The 24,191-nt window shown below is 46.8% G+C and overlaps 1 protein-coding gene across 1 annotated transcript in view; it reads left to right on the top strand.

Moving 5' to 3' along the window:
- The window catches only part of LOC139751183 (uncharacterized), a 36,411-nt gene extending 19,128 nt beyond the window's left edge, over nt 1–17,283 (top strand). The window contains exons 5-14 of the mRNA XM_071666316.1: nt 1,241–1,375; nt 1,969–2,019; nt 4,779–5,800; nt 8,449–8,592; nt 10,326–10,470; nt 10,892–11,207; nt 12,262–12,412; nt 12,640–12,742; nt 13,298–13,467; nt 13,714–17,283. Coding sequence (XP_071522417.1) covers nt 1,241–1,375; nt 1,969–2,019; nt 4,779–5,800; nt 8,449–8,592; nt 10,326–10,470; nt 10,892–11,207; nt 12,262–12,412; nt 12,640–12,742; nt 13,298–13,467; nt 13,714–13,890 — 2,414 coding nt within the window. The 3' untranslated portion in view covers nt 13,891–17,283. The remainder of the gene's footprint in view (nt 1–1,240; nt 1,376–1,968; nt 2,020–4,778; nt 5,801–8,448; nt 8,593–10,325; nt 10,471–10,891; nt 11,208–12,261; nt 12,413–12,639; nt 12,743–13,297; nt 13,468–13,713) is intronic.
- The last annotated feature ends 6,908 nt before the right edge of the window (nt 17,284–24,191 follow it).

The following is a 24,191-nucleotide window of genomic DNA, read 5'->3' as shown; positions in this document are numbered from 1 at the left end:
CGAACTACCCTCCATGTACCACATTACCCTCACGTACCTTATTACCCTCCACGTACTACACTACCCACCACGTGCCTTATTACCCTCCACGTACCACACTACCCTCCACGTACCGTACTACCCTCCACGTACCACATTACCTTCCACGTACCACCTTACCCTCCACGTACCTTACTACCCTCCACGTACCACCTTACCCTCCATGTACCACATTACCCTCCACATACAATATTACGCTCTACGTACTACATTGCCCTCCACGTACCGTGCTACCCTCCACCTACCACATTACCCTCCACGTACCACATTACCCTCCACGTACCGTACTACCCTCCACGTACCACATTACCCTCCACGTACCACATTACCCTCCACGTACCGTACCACCCTCTACGTACCACACTTGCCCTCCATGTACCACACTACCCTCCACCTACCACACTTGCCCTCCACGTACCACACTACCCTCCACCTAACACAATACCTTCCCCTAACCACACTTCAAGTCCACCTCAGATACACGATGGAAGTGGCATGGATTTACTTCAGGCTTGAAATAAAGCCCCGTTGACTGGTGGATGGGCTCTTGAAAAGGGGGGTTTCATCAAGTTCAAATACCACCAGCTCAAGAAATGGTGGACGACTCTTCCTTCCTGTGTTCATAATGATCATTGATTATATACACACACACGCTCGTCTACAGGTGACATACCTTCATAGAAATTATACACACTCTCTCATCTGCAGGCGACAGATTTTCATAGAAATTATACACACACGCTCGTCTGTAGGTGACAGACCTTCATAGAAATTATACACACACGCTCGTCTGCAGGCGACAGATTTTCATAGAAATTATACACACTCTCGTCTGCAGGCGACAGATTTTCACAGAAATTATACACACTCTCTCATCTGCAGGCGACAGATTTTCATAGAAATTATACACACACGCTCGTCTGTAGGTGACAGACCTTCATAGAAATTATACACACTCTCGTCTGCAGGCGACAGATTTTCATAGAATGAACATGAAATAGGATCAGAGGTAAATTGAAATGGTTATCGAAACGTCTGATAATTCCTTCTTGATCGACTGTAATCACCAGCATTAAGAAGACTTAAGGCTTAAAGATATTCCACGACACACACACACACACACACACACACACACACACACACACACTCACACAGAGCAGCGTGTCTGTACTACATGCTTGTTTCTAACCCCGCGCACCAGGGCCGGAGGATTGTGTGGACCAGCACCAGTTCTGCTTCCTGGGGTCGCTGCTGGGGCTCTGCCGCACCAACCCGTCCTTCTACCTCATCTTCTGCTCCGACTCCTGCAGGAAGTTCCTGGACGTGTGCCGACAAGGTAAGGCGCCTCCCTCCCTCCCTTGCCCTTGTCTCCGGCAGAGAGAGAGAGAGAGAGAGAGAGAGAGAGAGAGAGAGAGAGAGAGAGAGAGAGAGAGAGAGAGCAGTATGACTGACCACATATAATGGAGAGCAAGGCCTGGCACATTCTGATTGGTTAGCATGATCTGCTAACCATACTCATCACTTAGCGTGATCTGCTGACCATACTCGTTAGTTAGCATGATCTCTTGACTATAGTCATCAGTTAGCACATCCTGCTAACCATACTCCTGAGTTAGCACATCCTGCCAATCATACTCATCAGTTAGCACATCATACCAACCATACTCATCAGTTAGCGCATACCGCTAACCATATTCATCGGCTAGCTCATCATACTAACTATACTCATCAGTTAGCACATTCTGCTAACCATACTCATCTGCTAGCACTTCATCATACTAACTATACTCATCAGTTAGCACATTCTGCTAACCATATTCATCTCCTAGCACCTCATCATGCTAACTGTACTCATCAGTTAGCACGTACTGCTAGCTTATCAGTCAGCAGAGATAGCAAGACGTGCTAATAACTTGTCTCGCCCCGCAGGTCGCAGCAGTACCGTGAGGGACCTCTGCAGTGCCCAGAGCCGTGGCCAAGGTAACTAAGACCCCCTGTAGCGAAGACCTGTCGTAGCAAAGACCCATGGTGACTAAGACCCCCTGTAGCGAAGACCTGTCGTAGCAAAGACCCATGGTGACTAAGACCCCCTGTAGCGAAGACCTGTCGTAGCAAAGACCCATGGTGACTAAGACCACCAGTTGCGAAGACCTGTCGTAGCAGAGACCCATGGTGACTAAGACCCCCAGTAGCGACGACCTGTCGTAGCAAAGACCCATGGTGACTAAGACCCCCTGTAGCGAAGACCTGTCGTAGGAAAGACCCTTGGTAACTAAGACCCCCCCCTCTCCCCCTTGTAGAATAGACCCATTGTAATTGAGAACAGTAACAAAGACCTATTGTGAGACATACTGTAACTTAGACCCTTTCCAACTAAGACCAATGGTAAGCAACCTGTAAGAAAGACCCAAGGTATAGGACCCTCTGTAACTTAAGACCTTCCCGTAAGAAAGACTCAAGTTGTCACTTAAGACCTTCTGTTACAACGACCTAACATACTTACGACCTTCTATAACAAAGACCCAAGTGTAACATCGGACCACCCCCCCTCCGTTGTAAAGACCCTGACTCCGCTAAAGTAAGACCATCTACAACAAAGACCCAACTTGAATCATCCTGTGGCAAAGACCCAAGGTAATTCAAGACCTTTCAAGAAGTAGGCAAGACTCAACATTACCCTGATAAATCAGGGAGTCGACTGGCCTCCATGTCTTGGAGACGGAGTCGACTGGCCTCCCATGTCTTGAGACGGAGTCCACTGGCCTCCATGTTTTGGAGACGGAGTATACTGGCCTCCCATGTCTTGGAAAGGAGTCGACTGGCCTCCATGTCTTGGGACGGAGTCGACTGGCCTCCATGTCTTGGGACGGAGTATACTGGCCTCCCATGTCTTGAGACGGAGTCGACTGGCCTCCCATGTCTTGGGACGGACTCTATTGGCCTCCCATGTCTTGAGACGGAGTATACTGGCCTTCTCTATGTCTGGGGACGGATAAGACCCTCTCGTATTGCTAGTGGTTTTCCACCATAGACACACTGTTTTCGAAGCCTCCTCACTTCAACCAGCTGGCTCACTTTGGCTCACCACCCCCTGGGTAAGACGACCCCACCCGCTCCACCCAAAGTCTCATTGCCAACGAGACTTTTTTTGGTGGGCGGAGTTCAGATGAACCCCTTGTCGTATCAGTTCGTCGTACTTCTCCTCGAGTGTCGTACTGTGAGCTACTCCGTCCTCTTAATCCGATCTCTGGAATAAATCTATGATTTACTTCACCCCAGACTTGGTCATAAGAGAGACGTACCGTGATGTGATCGAGCAGCAGACAAAAACGAGACGACACCTTAAGTTTAATTGAAGACCATGTCAGAAAGTTTTGAGTAACCTGTGAGTGATCAGATTAATCGTATGATCCATCTTGGTTTATTACATGTTTCCTATATAATCTCTCCAAGTCTTCGTCTTTCAGTCTTCTGTATTCTCCTATATGCACGATCTTATATCTGCCGACCTAACTCTTTATGGAAGGGAAAGACGATAGAAAGAGGGAAAGACGAGGGATGGAAGAGACTGCCACAGCTCATCTGTTCCAGGAATGGAAGGGGTAACATAGCCCTCTCCTCCTCAGTGTTTAATCCTTCGTACTAGAGAAGCTATAAGGTCTGAAATGTATAAAAAAAAACCCATCGTCATACTAACTCTTATTTGCATCACGGTATGACATCTAGTTCCCCCTCTTATATCTGCACCTGGGTTGGATGATGGTCGCAGCGTCAGTTCTTCGATGCTATGTTTTCTTTTTTTAAAGCCAAACCTGAGAGTATGTCTGCAGGGGAGTGGAGAGGGAACATTATAGTGTGTCCAGTGGCAAAAATTGTCCTACCCTTTTCGTGGGTCTTGATACGATTTTGACCCTGAGGTATAACAGGACTTAGAAAATGGATGATGCTGACAGAGAGTATACTTACTGAGCATACGCTGTTTGCTGAGTACTGCTGGGTCATTCGAATCTGCTTTAAACCCGCCATCTTCTATGTAGTGTTTATAAGGAATGTGTAAAGTGTTTGAACGCGGCTTCGCTCACACGAACTCATGGTTCTTTGGTATTCGAATCTTGCATATTTTTTTCATCATTTTTCTATTACCTGGCATTAAGTTCTACACTTATTTATTTATTGATTTGTTTATTTATTTTAATCTATTTATGTTTATGCTTATTTATTCATTTATTTATCTTTTTTTTCAGGGGGCAGGGGGATCATTTTACTTCATAGAGTTTAACCTGCTTTACATCTTGTTGATTTTTAATACTTTGTAAACTCAAGTTGAAACCTAAGTACTTAGAAGGCTCTAGTTAAGCCCATAGTGCTAGGTAAACTCTAGTTAAGACCTTAGTACTTGATAAACTCTAGTTAAGCCCATAGTATAAACTCTAGTTATGTATAGTATTAACTCTAGTTAAGACCTTAGTACTAGGTAGACTCCAGTTAAGACCTTAGTACTTAGTAAACTCTAGTTAATACCTTATTGCTTAGTAAACTCTAGTTAAGACCTTCTCCAGTCGGACTGTGGTAACTGATTAAGGTTGTGCGAGGCTCTCCATCTTCAGTAGAGTCAGGATAATTTGGTGTGTATCTCTAACTTTCTCTTGTGGAAACTTGTAGATGGAAATCGCAGTTTCAAGAAAAGTAATATTTTTTCTCCTCATTTCTTTTCCTTTTTTTTTTTTTTTTTTTGGCAGACATCGACTGTGGTGTGGACCCGACCCAGGGCGTCATCGAGAGAAGCAGCGGCGCCCACACGCCCCTGTGGAGGAGGGGAGGTCGGGCCCTTCACGAAACCCGAGAAGAAACTGGAAGCTTTTATGGAGTCCAGGAAACTCGCAACAATACCTCAGAAACTTATGGCCACGATAGAAGGGCGATGGACAGTACACGAAGAGGCAGAGACGACGTCAGCCTCATGGAACTTCTGGTTGGTACTGGGAGGGAATTACTGGACTGCGTCTCAAAAACTCTCTTCAACTCTGAGTGGGAGAGCTTGGGAAGCGAGGGGCAAAACGTCATAGGCCAGGATGAAGACAGCTGTCCCTTCACTCGCCGCTCGAAGACGCCTAGGGATGTCGCTGAGGAGGAACACATCCTTCCCGACGACGAAGACTTAGTCAATGGGGAGACAGGACACCCGGACATCTTGGACTTTGAGGAGGAGGAGGATCCTCCTCACCAGATTCCTCTTGAATATGAGGAGGAGATGCGACAGTTTGACGGAGAGCTGCCCGATGAAAACAACACCACCACCACCGACAACATCACCAGTATCTGCGAGGTGTCCCTCACGGAGACCGTGAGTGTCGACGTGTGTTCCTTCGTCACGGGCATTGCCATCGCCATTTTGGTCTACGAACTCATAATAGATCCCGAGAATCCGCCAGGGCAGGCAATAACCCCAGTGCCTCCGATGATACCTATGTTTCCGACCTTACCTACGGTTCTATCGACGCCTCCAACGCCGGCGCCTTCTTCGCCCAGTCCGTCGCCAACGCCTTCTTCCAACCCGACGCCAACTCCCCAAATGTCCGTCACGTCCGTCGCAACGCCGGACCCGATAGTAGAGGCGCGGGTGCGGGCGTTCGTGCCATACTGCACGGGCGCGGGTTACCTAAGCCTAGTGGAGCGCCTGAAGAGGTTGGTCAACAGGAACACCGGCCGACCGCTGAATCCCGTCGCTGCCTCGCTGGCTGTCGCGGTCAACTTCTGCAAGGTGGGGGTCGCTCCTGCCACGTGTGTTGCTCTAGTGACGTGTGGCCCCATGTAGTGTTGCTCTGGTGACGTGTGGCCCCATGTAGTGTTGCTCTGGTGACGTGTGACCCCATTTAGTGTTGCTCTAGTGACGTGTGACCCCATGTACTGTTGCTCTGGTGACGTGTGGCCCCATGTAGTGTTGCTCTGGTGACGTATGACCCCATTTAGTGTTGCTCTGGTGACGTGTGACCCCATGTAGTGTTGCTCTGGTGACGTGTGACCCCATTTAGTGTTGCTCTGGTGACGTGTGACCCCATGTAGTGTTGCTCTGGTGACGTGTGACCCCATGTAGTATTGCTCTGGTGACGTGTGGCCCCATGTAGTGTTGCTCTGGTGACGTGTGACCCCATGTAGTGTTGCTCTGGTGACGTGTGACCCCATGTAGTGTTGCTCTGGTGACGTGTGGCCCCATGTAGTGTTGCTCTGGTGACGTGTGGCCCCATGTAGTGTTGCTCTGGTGACGTGTGGCCCCATGTAGTGTTGCTCTGGTGACGTGTGGCCCCATGTAGTGTTGCTCTGGTGACGTGTGGCCCCAAGTAGTGTTGCTCTGGTGACGTGTGGCCCCATGTAGTGTTGCTCTGGTGACGTGTGGCCCCATGTAGTGTTGCTCTGGTGACGTGTGGCCCCATGTAGTGTTGCTCTGGTGACGTGTGGCCCCATGTAGTGTTGCTCTGGTGACGTGTGGCCCCATGTAGTGTTGCTCTGGTGACGTGTGACCCCATGTAGTTGTTGTGGCCCCATGTAGTGTTGCTCTGGTGACGTGTGGCCCCATGTAGTGTTGCTCTGGTGACGTGTGGCCCCAAGTAGTGTTGCTCTGGTGACGTGTGGCCCCATGTAGTGTTGCTCTGGTGACGTGTGGCCCCATGTAGTGTTGCTCTGGTGACGTGTGGCCCCATGTAGTGTTGCTCTGGTGACGTGTGGCCCCATGTAGTGTTGCTCTGGTGACGTGTGGCCCCATGTAGTGTTGCTCTGGTGACGTGTGACCCCATGTAGTGTTTCTCTGGTGACGTGTGACCCCATGTAGTGTTGCTCTGGTGACGTGTGACCCCATGTAGTGTTGCTCTGGTGACGTGTGGCCCCATGTAGTGTTGCTCTGGTGACGTGTGGCCCCATGTAGTGTTGCTCTGGTGACGTGTGGCCCCATGTAGTGTTGCTCTGGTGACGTGTGACCCCATGTAGTGTTGCTCTGGTGACATGTGACCCCATGTAGTGTTGCTCTGGTGACGTGTGACCCCATGTAGTGTTGCTCTGGTGACGTGTGACCCCATGTAGTGTTGCTCTAGTGACGTGTGGCCCCATGTAGTGTTGCTCTGGTGACATGTGACCCCATGTAGTGTTGCTCTGGTGACATGTGACCCCATGTAGTGTTGCTCTGGTGACATGTGACCCCATGTAGTGTTGCTCTGGTGACATGTGACCCCATGTAGTGTTGCTCTGGTGACATGTGACCCCATGTAGTGTTGCTCTGGTGACATGTGACCCCATGTAGTGTTGCTCTGGTGACGTGTGGCCCCATGTAGTGTTGCTCTGGTGACGTGTCATGAGGGTAGTACTTCCCTGGGCGGCTGCTGCTTACAACTTGCTGACACGGAAAGATCACTGCCCTAGTGGTCCATTGCCACCTCTGCCGGAGAGAGAGAGAGAGAGAGAGAGAGAGAGAGAGAGAGAGAGAGAGAGAGAGAGAGAGAGTATCTAAGTGTACCTTCGACGAGACTTTGCCGTAATGGTAGAGCTAGCGCGTAGCGCTCACCGCTTGTTTGCGGTGTATAGTGACAGTTGTGGTGTTTGGTGATGTCTATGACGTCTTCATGATGACGTCTGTGGTTCCTCATGACGTGGTCGTGGTGACGTCTATGATTCCTGATGACGTCTTCGTGATGACGTCTATGCTTCCTGATGACGTCTTCGTGATGACGTCTATGGTTCATGATGACGTTTTCGTGATGACGCCTGTGGTTCCTGATGACGTCTTCATGATGACGTCTGTGGTTCCTGATGACGTGGTCGTGGTGACGTCTATTCTTCCTGATGACGTCTTCGTGATGACGTCTATTCTTCCTGATGACGTCTTCGTGATGACGTCTATGGTTCATGATGACGTTTTCGTGATGACGCCTGTGGTTCCTGATGACGTCTTCATGATGACGCCTGTGGTTCCTGATGACGTCTTCATGATGACGCCTGTGGTTCCTGATGACCTCTTCGTGATGACGTCTGTGCTTCCTGATGACGTCTTCGTGATGACGTCTATGCTTCCTGATGACGTCTTCGTGATGACGCCTGTGGTCCCTGATGACGTCTTCGTGATGACGTCTGTGGTTCCTGATGACGTCTTCATGATGACGTCTGTGGTTCCTGATGACGTTTTCGTGATGACGTCTTCGTGATGACGTCTGTGGTTCCTGATGACGTCTTCATGATGACGTCTGTGGTTCCTGATGACGTTTTCGTGATGGCGTCTTCGTGATGACGTCTGTGGTCCCTGATGACGTCTTCGTGATGACGTCTGTGGTCCCTGATGACGTCTTCGCGATGACGTCTGTGGTAGGCCCGTTATCTCAGCTGGGCTCAGGCATTGATTAACCCTGCGCCTCTTGCCTCCCTCAGGAGGGCGTGGGATCCCGGGAGGACATCTTGACCTCAGTGCCAGCGGCCCCGCCCAGCTTCCAAGTCCCGTCGATAGAGGACATCCTCCGGGACGACGACGAGGCTAAGATATCCCTCACGGCCCCCGACCGCTGGCCAGGAATCGTAAGCAATGAATCCTTCGCTTTCTGTGACTCAGGTTATGTCCTTCATCCTGGGATGAATAAGGGTTTTTAGCGTCCCTCCTCCTGGGATAGGAAAGGTCTAGTAGGCTCTTCGTCCTAGGATAGGTGAGGTCTAGTACGTCCTTCATCCTGGGATGAAAAAAGGTTTTCCTTTATCGTTCCTCCTCCTGGGATAGGAAAGGTCTAGTAGGCTCTTCGTTCTAGGATGGGTAAGGTCTAGTACGTCCTTCATCCTGGGATGAAAAAAGGTTTTCCTTCATCGTTCCTCATCCTGGGATAGGAAAGGTTTAGTAGGCTCTTCGTCCTAGGATGGGTAAGGTCTAGTACTTCCTTCCTTCATCCTGGGATGGAACGGGTGTTGTAGTATGTCCTCCATCCTGGAATAAGAAAGGTTTAAGCGCCTCTTGCTTGGTGGAGTGGCTTGTGAGACAGGATCATGCACCAGGTTGCTGCAGGCTGCAACCCCATTCAGAACATCGTAAGATATTTGTGTGTGGGACAGATGGACAGATGGTGAGCTCCGCCGGTGAGTCAAATGGAGTAGAAAAACAAAAACAAAAAAAAAAGCACATAAGATGATACAGATGGGTCATTCAAGAGAATCTACGGTGCTGATGGGTGAGTAGTTTACGAATGTAGTGTTAGAGACGGTTCTACAGGTGTGCAGTGCTGTAGGACGTGGGTAGAGGCACAACACGGTGGAATGAAGATTAAAGAAGGTGGGTTGAAGAGAGAGAGAGAGAGAGAGAGAGAGAGAGAGAGAGAGAGAGAGAGAGAGAGAGAGAGAGAGAGAGAGAGAGTTTGAAAGCAGAAGCTGGAATTAACAGACTACTAATGAACAGAGGATGAATATTGTGGAACATAGTTTCTTCCACGGGCACACTGAAATCATGAATGTATCTGACTAAAGGGAAAGTAAAATGGGGATTTCAGGAAGAAAATGGATAGAGATTGAAAGGAGAATGATAAGCCATACCGAAAGAAATTAAAGATATGTAGAAGAGAGATGCTTGTAAGGAGCCAGAGCGTATGAGACAAGCCTGTACAATAGGTAGAAAGGATGGTAGATGATAGATCGTTCATCCACAGGAGTTCAGATGAAGGCACAAGGAGTAGAGGTGGATTGCTATGAGAGGACTGATACAGCCTTGGGGATATGTTACAGACGAAGTGTGAGATATGAAAAAGGGATCGAATGCAATGTGGGCTTTGTGTTCTGTGAGACGCACATCAGAACACCGACAGATGGGATTGAGGATGTGTGTGTGTGTGTGAGGATGTGTGTGTGTGTGTGTGTGTGTGATCTGAGAGGCTGTAGTCTGTACCTGGTCCATCCCAGGAGAGAACGGAGGCATTCTTTACCTATGTTAAACCCACAGTTGGTCTGTTAGCTAACAGGCCACGCCTGCGTTTTCGTCGACTTTCTGTTACAGTTTCACTTAAGAAGAAAAAATTTGTGTTATGAAGACGCGCCGTAGAGCCAATAAGACCTCATAGCTCATCTCCTGTCTTGTGATGAGAGTAATCAGGGAATATAATAGCACTATAGACCATGATTAGATATCTATAGATAAATGGTTATAGAAGATGTCCAAACTGGGAACTAAGGCACCATAATCACTTCCTCCATAGATGACACCGTTCGGGTAGAGGTTTCCTCACACCCGAACATTCAACCTTTCTGTTTTTCCCCCTCCCTCATCTGTTGATCAGAGTCACCCGGCGTTGTACCTGTACCAAGGAGGGAACGTCCCACCACCACCACCACCTCCTCCTCCGTCACCCACCAACGTCACCATCGTCACCACCGTCACCTTGGGCGGGGTCGTCGTCTCCAACGGCACGCAGGTCGTCCCAGGTGAGTACTGCCCCAAGGGAGGGAAGGCAAGTGGGTCGGTGGAGACTGGCTATGAGAACGAATGATCCTAATGAAGGATTTAAAAGGAGTTCGAAGCTTTTTAAAAAGAGTTCTCTTAAGGCTAAGGCATCGTAAAGTGTTCACGAATGTACACACACACACACACACACACACCCACACACACACACACACACACACACACGAGTTTTGCTTTATGATAATAATCTTCGAGTGTGAAAGTCTATACTGACAAAGTTTTGCTGCAGAACATCTCTAAACTGACTTAAATGGCCTGGAAGAGTTCAGGGGCTGGAATGTTTCCATTCCTGAAGGCTATAAATGGTTCTTGTTTCCCCTCTTACTCTCCTACTTCTATGACAACTCCTGCCGGAGATACTGACTGGCAAGTCTGATGTTTCAGGTGATGGGATCCCCCCTGAAGGTACTGCCCCAGCTGGTGGTAGTGATGGAGCTCCTCCTGCTGGTGGCGATGGCGATGTAGCCGCTAGTGATGGAGCTGCCGCTGGTGACGATGGCGGAGGAGCCGCTGGTGATGACGGAGGAGCTGGCGTCGACGGGGCGAAGCGAGGACCAAGGCCAGTGACGGCGGAGACCTTGGGTAATCGAAATGCCTTCTCCTGTGGCGGGGCGCTCATCTCGCCCTACCACGTCCTCACGGCAGCCCACTGCCTCATTGAGCGCGGCATCACCCAGACACCCAGGGTCGCGTTCTCCAAGTAAGTATCAACTGACCTGAGGCACACACACACACACACACACACACCCATGGGGAATCTCCTCACCCTGGCTGACCAACGCTGTTTCAAGACTCACTCACTCGCTCCGTCTTGACACTCGTTTGAAAGATAAAGCCAAACATTTATCGTTTTCATTTAGACACAAATTCTCACACTGTCACGTTTTGCTGTAAAGAAAGTTCCTTGTTGAGTTTCCTCACAGCCCGTGTCTCTTCACAGGTTTTATATTCAGAATCTTTGCAGTTCTTGTCACTCTTCACAGTCGCTGTTCTAGTACCCTCAGACTTCGTCACTGTCCACAGTCGCTCTTCTAGTACCCTTAGACTTCGGTCACTGTCCACAGTCGCTCTTCCAGTACCCTCAGGCTTCGTCACTGTACACAGTCGCTCTTCCAGTACCCTCAGACTTCGTCACTGTCCACAGTCGCTCTTCCAGTACCCTCAGACTTCGTCACTGTCCACAGTCGCTCTTCCAGTACCCTCAGGCTTCGTCACTGTACACAGTCGCTCTTCCAGTACCCTCAGACTTCGTCACTGTCCACAGTCGCTCTTCTAGTACCCTCAGACTTCGTCACTGTCCACAGTCGCTCTTCCAGTACCCTCAGACTTCGTCACTGTACACAGTCGCTCTTCCAGTACCCTCAGACTTCGTCACTGTCCATAGTCGCTCTTCCAGTACCCTCAGGCTTCGTCTCTGTACACAGTCGCTCTTCCAGTACCCTCAGACTTCGTCACTGTCCACAGTCGCTCTTCCAGTACCCTCAGATTTCGTCACTGTACACAGTCGCTCTTCTAGTACCCTCAGACTTCGTCACTGTCCACAGTCGCTCTTCCAGTACCCTCAGACTTCATTACTGTACACAGTCGCTCTTCTAGTACCCTCAGACTTCGACATTGCTCACAGTCGCTCTTCCAGTCCTCTCAGAGTTCGTCAGTATTCACAGTCCTTTCTAAACTCACCTCACCGTTGATCAGTGTTCACAAACCGCTGGACAGCCCGTTACAACAACGCCTGCTGATGCGTCTCTCCTCAGGCCTTCTGTGGTCCGTCTGGGCGAGGTGGACTTCGAGAGGGCGGATGAGAGCCAGGCCTTCGACTACGAAGTGGAGGGAATACAAGTGCATGAGAATTACGTCCTCCCGGCCAAGTACAGCGACATCGCCATCATCACCTTAAAAGATAAGGTCAGAATCTCTCCACCATTCTCGTAGTATAGGTGAACCACGCACCCTTCATTGTGATCACAATGAAAAATATTACAGTCTTCAACGCTGGTTAAGATGTTAACCGAGTCTCTTATTAATACGATACACCAGGAATGTACTGTAACGTTTTCTTTATTAGGCCCATAGCGTACTTGGTCTGTCCTAAAGGGATAAAATGGGATATATTGGGATTGCTCTCACTGCAGGTTGAATTTACGTCCGCCCTTCGACCCTTCTGTTTGCCCCGGCAGCAGCGCGACCTTGTAGGGCGGTTGTGTACCGTCTCCGGCTGGGGCAGGACGCGAGACGGTAGGTGACGCTGGTATTTCGTAGTAAGTAGTCCTGGTAGTGGTGGTAGTAGGTCCTGGTGGTGGTGGTGGTAGATCCTAAAGGTGATCCAGATCAGGATTGTAGGACCAGAAGTGGTAGTAGGTTCTGGTTGTGGTAGTAGGTCATGGTAGTGGTGGTAGCAGCTGGTAGTTTGAAGTTAGGTCCTGCTAATGGTGGTAGGTGCTGATAGAGTTGGTACCAGCGGGTCAGGTAGTCCTCATGTGACTCTACTGGCGCGCGCTTGCGCGCGCCACCGCCGCCTCTCGAGTGACAACATTTCTGGTCACAAGAACCACAACGACATATTCAACAAAACTTAGATGTCTGAAAACATGAGCTTCCTGGGGTGTGACTGGTGGACTCGTTCTTACAATTCGCATCAAAACAGTAGTCGTGTTGGTACTGGGTAAGAGTAACAGTGTGGCTAATTGTGGCAGAAGTGGCAGTGATATGTCCTGTTATGTGCAGTGTCTGTTACCTTAAGGGCTGGAGTAACATACTCTTCCTTCACACCCGTTCTTGGCCTGCCCTTAGGGCCGCTGTCGACGGTGCTGCACAACCTGGAGGTGGAAGTCGTCTCGAACCAGGAATGTAACACTGTCTACTCCACCAGCGAAGGCACCAGGCCCTACTTCGAGATCCAGTACCCGCAAGGAATCAACGACTTGATCCTGTGCGCTGGCAAGATCAATGATGTGTGCAGGGTGAGTGTTGGTGGTGGTGGTGGTGTGGTGTGTTGCTGATTGCCAGAGGTGAGTGTGGTCTCTAGGGAGATGACGATGACACAACTGACGCTGGCGATGACGGAAAGTTGTCGAGGGATTACAAGCCACTTGTCTTGTCCCCACGAGAGGCTGTATATGGTACTAAAATCTCGTTGTATGCTTGCCTTCATTTGCAGGAGATGCGACAGGATAGTAATTAGGGTGTTCCTCTTCCCCCCCCTACAGGGTGATTCCGGTGGCCCGCTGGTACTGGAGGAAGATGGTATCCTGCAGGATGTGGGTGTCGTCAGTACCGGGTACGGCTGCGGGGGTGTCCTGTTCCCGGGGATATACACCCGCGTCGACCAGTTCACGAGCTGGGTAGACGACGAGATCTATGGCGGATGCTCCCTGCTCGTTTAGCCAGACGAGGAGACACTCACGACCGAGACTGTATTGATCGCATCTCAACATCTACACGAAAGACCAGATCTGGCGGTGGCTGCCCTCCAGCTGCCAACCAGCTCTGTCTAATGATCTCTACGTTGGAGAACCAGCCGTTGACATTGAAGTATCTGATCTTTATATGCCATCATTGTTGTACAAGGAGTCATATATCATCAACCCAGGCCAATAATTCTTCCCTCGGTAGTTCACATAAATAGATTATTGTCTGAAGTTGTGATAGGCTTTCTCAGGCCTACTTTTAGCAGGCGTGAGGCAAGTGTTTCTTTCCTAGGGCAACGAAAGAGGAAACTACACTCCATTTCAGGAGGTGAGGTAAACATTGAGGTCCTTCGTTAGTTTCTCCGGACGGTGAGTCCTTAGCATACCAGGACACCACGCTTACGCTCAGCTTATGGTAAACCATTCCAAAGAATGATGGTCCGTGGTAAGATCACTGGTCCTTGGAAGAACGTGATATTCTTTATAGAATTTGACAGAGGATTTGATTCTCTGTCGTAATGCGTGATACGCTGGAGTTCCTCATGTATATATTTTGGGATGTAGAGATACTTAGAGTACTGCTAACTAAGCTATAGGTAAGAGACACACTAGTCCACATTTCAAGAAGGTGCAGACTTTGAAGTGACTGTCGGTTCTAGGACCATAAAGAGACTCAGATAGTCTAAAAGATCCAGGACTCGGCAGACTTGAAGGTTTTGGATGACAAGAATTCACGAGGCTTGGGCGACTCAAAGTTCCGGAATGCCGTTAAAACTTGAAAAGTTCCTATTCACCCTATTGCAGATGAGAGTGTGTATAATCATGATGATTATGAACGCAGGAAGAAAGAGTCGTCCACCATTTCTTGATCTGGTGGTATTTTAACTTGATCAAACACTTTTAACCCCACCCACCAGTCAACGGGGCTTTATTTCATTTCAAGCCTTAAGTAATCCATGCCACTTCCATCGTGTATCTGAGGTGGACTTGAAGTGTGGTCAGGGGAAGGTAGTGTGGTAGGTGGAGGGTAGTGTGGTACGTAGAGGGTAATGTGGTAGGTGGAGGGTAGTGTGGTAGGTGGAGGGCAAGTGTGGTATAGAGAAGGTAGTATGATACGTGGAAGGTCATGTGTGGTACGGGGAAGGTAGTGTTGTTACGTGGAGGGTTGTGTGGTACGTGGAGGGTAGTGTATATCAACTGACATATTTTCTCTTGTGTGTCCCCTGATGATGTGATTATTACACGAAAGTGCTCTTGGGAACTTATCGTGTTTTATTTTCCCCGTGGACTCATAGGAATATATATATATATATATATATATATATATATATATATATATATATATATATATATATATATATATATATATATATATATATATATATGTGTGTGTGTGTGTGTGTGTGTGTGTGTGTGTGTGTGTGCCTTACAATGTAAACAAAGATAGCGTCAACACTCACCTTCATCCCCGTCACTGCTCACACCGCCGATGGCCACAACTGCAAGAGAAACAAACAGTTTCTGTTGTACTACATCTTGGGAATATTGTGGCCAGTATTAATGATCATTTCTAAAGTTACGTAAATTCTATGGCTTTACACACAGGCTGGGGAACCCCGGGAATGATTGTATGACTCACGTGGGAAGCTGAAATATCCTTCAAGTCTGGACATAGTAAAGTGCAACCCATGATTTTTGTGTTGATATTTAACCCCTGGTTTTGGAGATGCTTGGACATGACTGGTGTTCCAATACTACCTCCACAGATCCCTAACGTTGGCATTATTGTGTTCAAAAGAGTTCAACAGAAAGAAAATGGGACCATGATATTGTGAGAGCGTGTACACGTTCTTTGGATTACATTTTGAACTCTTGAAGAACGTGTTCAACATTTTCTGACCTGATTTGATGACGTTGCCTGGGCTGAATGACCCTGTCAGTTGATATGCCTAAGGCCCAAATGATAATAATAACCAGTCAACTATGGGAAAAGATAACGTGAAAGATTTCAACTCAAAAAAAGAGATCAGAAGGTGCCAGGTGAGGAGTGCTCATTCTCCTCGAAGGCTCAGGCTAGGGCGTCCGTATGTGTGTGGGTGTACCAAGATGAGAAGAATAGAGAGATAGATGATATGTTTCAGGAAAGGCACCTAGATATTCTGTCTCGGAGTGGAACAAACCTCAGGGGTAAGGATGGTTTGGGAATCATTTTAGGGGTAAAGTCAGGGGTTAGTGAGAGGGTGAGAGCTTAGGAAAGGGTAGCACTACTGCGGAAGCAGGAGTTGTGGGAATGTGTGAAAGAGTGTAAGGAAGTGGGTCCCACCCAGACTGATGTGGGTAAAATGAAATCGGATTACGAGAATTGGACGACCATTAGTGGTCATGTACCGGGCCATGAGAAGAATGATGAAGTGAGGTGTTTTGGGAGCAGCTGAGTGTGTCAGCAGTTTTCATGCCAACGACTGGGTATTAATGATGGTAAATTTAAATGGGAAGGCAGTAAATGTGGCAATTCAGGGTATAATTAGGGGGCGTGGGATACACAGTAAGGTGAATAGAAATAGTGAACAGTTTGTGGAGTTGTGTACTGGGAAAAGAAGTGTTGACTGGGAATATCTGGTTTAAAAAGAGGCACATATATAAGTACACGTGGGTGAGTAGGAAAGATGGTCAATGGGATTATATACCTGGATTACATACTGACTGACAGCCGTGCAAAAGAGAGACTCTTGGATATGAATGTGCTAAAAGGGCAAGTGGGTGGATGTCAGATCATTATTTGGCGGAGGCAAGGGTGAAGATTGGTCGAGATTTTGGGATTAAATGTGTGAAAGCCATGTCCAATCTAAAGTGAAATGAGGCGATATGGTATACAAAGGTCGACATGCTTACGCTGGACTGAATATTGAGAATCTTGTTGGAAGTATTGCAGTGGCAGGTTTCTCCTGATCCCAGGAAACCATTTATGTTCCCCTATATATCATTTGGGTCATCTCTCTCTGGTCTAGTGTTTACAAGATATATCTCAACTTTATGCAACTGAATTCAGACAGCGACAGACCATTGGGTTCTAACGAGGCTGTTTGTGATCGTGGAAGATATCATCAGAAATTCATGGATCGAGATGAGAGAAACTGAAAGACATGTAAAAAAAAATAATGATTTCGTGTAGTCCTTCGTTAGGACTTGGCAGCTGCACCAGTGGATGTTGTGCCCACTGGGTGATGTTTGCTGCCACCTTGACACAATATCCACTTACACACTTTTATATCAATGCCTATTATCATTATTATCATTATTATTATTATTATTATTATTATTATTATTATTATTATTATTATTATGATTATTATCATTATTATCATTATTATTATTATTATTATTATTATTATTATGATTATTATGATTATTATCATTATTATCATTATTATTATTATTATTATTATTATTATTATTATTATTATTATTATTATTATTATTATGATTATTATCATTATTATTATTATTATTATTATTATTATTATTATTATTATTATTATTATTATTATTATTATTATCATTATTATCATTATCATTACTACTATCAATATTGTTGTTGTTGTTATTGTTGTTGTTGTTGTTATATTATTATCATTATCATTATTATCATTATCATTATTATTATCATTATTATTACTATTATCAATATTGTTGTTGTTATTGTTGTTGTTATCATTATTATTATTATTATCATTATTATTATTATTATTATTATTATTATTATTATTATTATTATTATTATTATTATTATTATCATTATTAATATTATTATCGTTATTATTATTGTTGTTGTTGTTGTTATTATTATCATTATTATTATTATTGTTATCATTATCATTATTATTATCCTTCTATAGGACTAGATGGCACTTATAGGTATTAAGATGATTACTATATAGGAACTTTATACAGTCAAAAATCAAACAGGGTTGCAAGCCTGATGACCTGACTTATAGGTCGCTGGCTGTTAAACCCAACAAAACAAAACAAACATATACAACAGAAAGTACAGGAAAATACAGTTGAACTGAATACAAACTGAAATTATTTCCTATTGACTAAACTTAATTATTAAGGACATATGCATAGTAATTAGTTTGACATTTGTGTAACGTTCGGATATATGACCGTGGAAGTAGGCAGCATGGCTAAGATACTGGATCATGTCGTAGGTTATCCCCCTGGGTTCCAGGCTGGAACCTTTACAGGATTTTAGGACAAGAAGTAATTCCTTAAGGGTAAAGGTATTATTATATGGTATATTGTCATCTTCTGTGGCAAAGTCAATCAGTGTCAGCTCGGCCTGACGTTTGTGGTATAAAAACTGTCGGTGGTAATTGGCCGAGCTACTTATGTCTGAGAATCTCCTGGCGATAGTTAGTGTTGGCTGTGTCAACTGGGTCGTCTATAGTGCCGTCTTGTGTGGTAAGTTGGGGGATGGAAGGTTGTTTGTATTTTCTTGTTATTCTCTTAATTGTGGACCAGACCTGACTGCTGGGCTGGGCGTGTCCTTATTGACAGTTGAAACATAGCCTCGCCAGGAGTCTATTTTGGCTTGTCTTATTGTTCTCCTTGCCTGAGCCCTCGCTTGTTTATATGCAATGAAGTTGTTATCTGAGGCTCTTTGTCGACAATCGTATATCTCCTATTGCGCTCACATTTAGGCAGTCTGGTGTCCACCAAGGAACTCTGTGGTTTGTGGATATTGTAGGCATCTTAGGAATAGAGGCCTCAGCAGCCCTGAGGATGGTACTAGGTACACTATTGACCTTTGAGTCAATATCATCTCCGGATATATCTAAGAGGACTTGTGTTGAGAATGACTCCCAATCTGCTTTCTTATAATCAAATCTAAACGGAGACGATCTGATAACATTGTGGCATGTATAAGAAAGATAGGGAGTCGTCATAAGTACCCCAGGTGATATCATTTAGTATATCTGACAAAGATAAGTCGATGGCTGAGATGTTTCCTGTCCGATCATCTACACGAGTTCCACTACCATCGTTCAGAAGAGCGAGATTCGAATTGATAATATAATTTACCATTTGTTTCTCGCGAGAGTCTGCCTGTATACTTCCCCACTGATGATGATGAGCGTTAAAGTCTCCAAGAATTAGTTTTGTTGTGGGGTAATTGACAAAAAAAAGCGAAGTAAACTCATCAAGTGCATTGGAACCCGGGCAGTAAATTGAATAAATGGTCAGGTAGGTGTTATTAGATTTGACTCTACATGCGACAGCTTCTAGAGTAGAATTTAAAGTCACTCCTGTATGGGGTAAGCTTTGGTGTACATAAATGGCTACGTCGCTCGCCGTCAATAGGTTTCGTAATAAATCTAGCAGCGATCACTTCCTCGTCTGTAGGTTCCTTCACTATGTCGTCCTCGCTCATGCCCATGACATTAAGACAGAAGATTACTCCTCTTTATGAATTCATGGTCACCGGAATGGAAGCCACAACATTGTAAGAATGGAACTTTCTCGGCTTAAGTAAGTCTGCCACTTGATTTGATGACTTAGGTTTGACAACATTACCACTAGCCAGTTTCCTTAACATTACAACAGCACCAGCCTGGCTGACTGGCCATCAACCACTTACTTTATGAGGAAGGGGTTGAGGGAAGCTCAGAGTTGTTGAACCAGTCGCATGTAACATGACAAATTCATCATTTATGGACTTTATGTGTAGCATGAGTCGGTCACCACCACTATCCCCTACGGAAGTAGTGGTTGGCTTACAAGAGTCCATGCCAGTAGGGCTAGGCCCCAGATTCTGGGGATGGCGTACCACCCCACACAAAAGGTACTTTCAACACCTTACCTCTTCCCTATAGAAAATATACGAGGCAGCTGATCAGACAGAAAAGTGCCCCAAAGTAGGTACGGACGCACCAAGCCGGTTTGAGTTCTCCCGCGGTCACCTCTCAATTGGTCGCACAATTCTGTCTAGCCAGCCTACGTAAGATGCACCAGTGGTCCAGCAACACCAGAAACACCGGTCAACACTCACATACCTGTAAACACACACAAAAAAGAAAACACACAAAAATATAAACAAATAAAATTTTGGTAAGGGAAATGCTTCACTAAGCTAAAAGCTAAGCTGAGCAAAAGAAAGAAAAAAAAGAATGTTATTAAGGGAAACCCTCTTTTACCAGTTCTTGCGAGTAGACGAAGCAGGAACATGTGATATATACATATAGTATACACCCTCACAGCATGGAATAAACACATTACCATAGGCGTATCTAAGGTGTAGTGGGGTAACAGTTCCCCTCTGAACCATAGGCCGACAATAAACTTGATGGTGATTTATATATGTATTTAGTTTCCCGCTCATTTTCATGTTATAACCTCTGGAAGTTCTAATCTTGTGTCTTTCAAAGAATTATTCTTTGTTGACGTCATCAGACTGTATTACAAGCTTAAAGGTTGTGATCATCATGTTTGATTACATGTCATGACCTCTGTTCTACTGCATCTTCTGAGGAGCTCGTTAGTAGTAGTTGACATTATCAAACTGGTCTAAAAAGAAGACTGTGATTGGGTCATTCCTTGTCCATCTCTCTACCATATAACTCCTCTCATATAAAATCTTCTATACTGGCTTATGTGGGACGAGAACAGTTGGCTGCATACTTCCATGGTCGTATATCCGAACGTTACACAAATGTCAAACTAAAGATGTTTTTCAGAAAAAAAATGTATCTCATCTTTATGGAAAAAGTTCGGTGCTTATAATATTAATGTGTCTGTAAATCTTAACTTTTCTACATTGGTGCTAATTAATATGCATATCTCCTCGATAACTGTGTTTAGTCGATATGAAATAATTTGTTTTGTATTTAGTTCAACTGAATTTTTGAACTTTCTGTTGTTTATAGTCTACCTTGCCTTTTCTACCATAAAGAATGTATTTGAGGACTACGTTGGAAGCATATGTTGTTTTATACTTAAGTTTAATCCTCCATGAAATAGTTATACATATTCATCATGTACGTATTTATTCAAATAAATCTAAATCTATATCCATACTTCATACCAGAAACAATCTACCATTATTTATTGTTCATATTTTTGATGAAAGTAAATCTACTTTCATCACCTCCTCGTGTAAATAATGTTCTATGTGTAAATGATATGCAAATACGTAAATAATGCACATATGATAAAAGATATGGATGAAGAAGTAAGTAGATGATACGTTTTTGTGTGTCATGACAATGGATGAAGCAATTCATTACATTATACACTACACTACACTACACTACATCAGTTACCCCCTAATATCCAGCTCTGTGCCACACACTTCCGGCATCCATGCCCGAGCAAGGGTTGTTATTCATTTCTGACTCGACCACCACAGCGAAAAGTTCTCGCCTCTCCAGCTCCACTATTTCCTCTGGTTTAACCGCTGATCCCGACTGACAGTTAATAGCAGGCTCGCCTGACCGTCTATAGACCCACCTGGGCCGAGATATACCGTCGACTCTGGTCGACCACAGATACTGTGAGACACGTCTGATGAAGCAGGGTTATTAGGGTTGATACACAGAGATTCTCCCACGGCATTAGGACCTCCCGTTGGAGACCCTTTTACTGCTGAGGGTCTTCCGCCATTCAAGCCTGGTCCTGTACATTTATCGGACCCTTTCTCTCGCTACTTTTCATCCTTTTCCCGCTGTCGTGGAGGGGCCCCACTGGATCTTACGGCGTAAGTAGGGTCAGTAGTAGCCCCATGAGCGCCTCTGGCGCTGTACACCTCACTTAGAATGGAGTTTGTCTAGGGATAGCGGAAATGATGCCAAGATCAGCATCCTCCCCAGTCCATGAGTGGATACTAGGAGTGCCGAGCAATACCCAGGCCTGCGAACCCCCCTTCTCCAAAGAATGGAGCCAAAACCAGCACCGAAGACAACTCAAAACCCGCGCAAGTGACCACGATCACAGACATGATACCCAAGATTCAGGCCACACAGCTCTCCAATGCTGATGGGATGTGTCCTACAGCAGGTAGCCACTACTCCTGCCAAAGCCACAGAAGAGAGCCACACGGAGGGAGTTCCACCCGACCCCCGAGGAAAACCCCAGGAACCAACAACAACAAGAAGGAACAGAAGGCACCAGCGTCACCCAGGAAGATGATAGACATGCCAGTACCGCTCACCAGCAATGTAGCTCAGAAGCCGACCAAGGTCGACACCACGAAACAGACCTTGGAACGGTCCACGGCCTCGGACCAGGAGGACATGGATCTCATCGAGCAGGCACCAGATCTGGACACGTCCCTCAAGGAGCACCAGCGAGGATGAGCGACTTGCAAGAAGTCGGAGGGACACACACACGGAGGCAGCATTGACGACCTCAGCACCTGCAGGCAGCGGTACACCAAGGAAAGATAGAAGTCAAACTGCTGCAAGAGACGCTTCCTCAGGAACACCACAAATTCAGCTTCGTGGGTTCCAGGTCTTTAGAAAAGCACGTCCACCGGCCACCAACAAGAGGATGCACATCCCCTGCGCCGAGATCATGCAACCTTTACCTGGTGATCAGGACGTGGAAACACAGCCCATTGGAATTTGCTAGACGGTCACGTCGCCATATACAACATACACGAGAACCAAAGAACTTCACAAGACATGAGGGAATCGTTCGCCTCGGCCGAGGAACACTACACATTGCTCGGATGGGGTTTCAACGTCCATCATCCTCCTCCTTCCTGGCCTCGGGAAGCCCCACCAACGAAGACGGGCTAACACCTTTGCCCAACACTACAGGACCCACTAGGAATCATCCTGCTGAACACTGGTCATCACACACCCACACAAGTGGAGGAAGGCTGAGGGGTCATTGTCATCCTCTCTTGCTCGCTGGATCCCTCAGCTTGCTGGCAGGTGCACACTCAGGATCAGCAAACTCTCTCTCTCTCTCTCTCTCTCTCTCGGACCTTAACCCCCAGAGACCAAATCTACAGCTAGACAGCGTACGAGGCTCGCCAGCACTACTGCAGCAGAGTGAAGGAACTCAACCACAGAGTGAATATGATCAGGAAAAAACTACAGGAGGCAGGTACCCATTAATCGACCAGCCCCGAGTGGAGGATGAACACCTGGGTTAGGTGTAGGCCGATTGCCACGCCCAAGGTTCGAACTCATACCTGTCGGACCCTGGCCTGTCCGGTGATGCCATACCAACATATCCTGTTCAGTCATGCCAGGTACAGATGCGGTATGACATGACACCTGACACGGGTGATCATGAAGCCCCGCATGACATGACTCGGGTGATCTTGAAGCCACACATGACATGACACCTGACATGGGTGATCATGAAGCCTTGCATGGCATGCCACCTGACACGGGTGATCATGAAGCCCCGCATGACATGACTCGGGTGATCATGAAGCCACACATGACATGACACCTGACATGGGTGATCATGAAGCCTTGCATGGCATGCCACCTGACACGGGTGATCATGAAGCCCCGCATGACATGACACTTCCTGACACGGGTGGTCATGAAGCCCCGCATGACATGACTCGGGTGATCATGAAGCCACACATGACATGACACATCCTGACACGGGTGGTCATGAAGCCCCGCATGACATGACTCGGGTGATCATGAAGCCACACATGACATGACACATCCTGACATGGGTGGTCATGAAGCAACACACTTGTACACCGTGGTCTGCAGTAGCACACCTCCCTTTCCCCCAGTTAATCATGAGTGTAGAAATCATCATCAATCCATCACTTTAGTCGAGATAAAACAAGTCATCTTCCAAAGACCCCATGACACCACCGCGACCCATGCGCCATACTGTAACGTAACGGCACACACACACACACACACACACACACTAGTTCTACCACACCAGTGTCCACATCGCTGAGGTGTACGTCTGTACATGTTAACCCAATTCAGTTATCCAGGCAGTGTAATCTGGACGACTTTCACGAAGTGATCCTTTATCATCACAAGGGAAAACCGTATAGCTCTGCCGACGTGACGATCCAGTGAGCCAACCTAGTCGACTGTGAAGCTGCTTGTTATGTCGTTAGGTGCTGTTGTTTGAGATTGAGCCTCCCTACACCTCAGGAGGTGCGGGCCCTATGCTCTAGGGCGGCCGGCCGTTGGTGAGGGACCTATGCAATGGACCTAATGAGTTGGGCTTGTTATCCCAGCCGGTACACCCAAGAGAGCCAAGCTCCCTCCTTCCGTCGTTAG

This window comes from Panulirus ornatus, chromosome 1, assembly GCF_036320965.1.
Source record: "Panulirus ornatus isolate Po-2019 chromosome 1, ASM3632096v1, whole genome shotgun sequence".
Lineage (NCBI taxonomy): Eukaryota > Metazoa > Arthropoda > Malacostraca > Decapoda > Palinuridae > Panulirus > Panulirus ornatus.
This window is presented reverse-complemented; position numbering and strand designations above follow the sequence as displayed.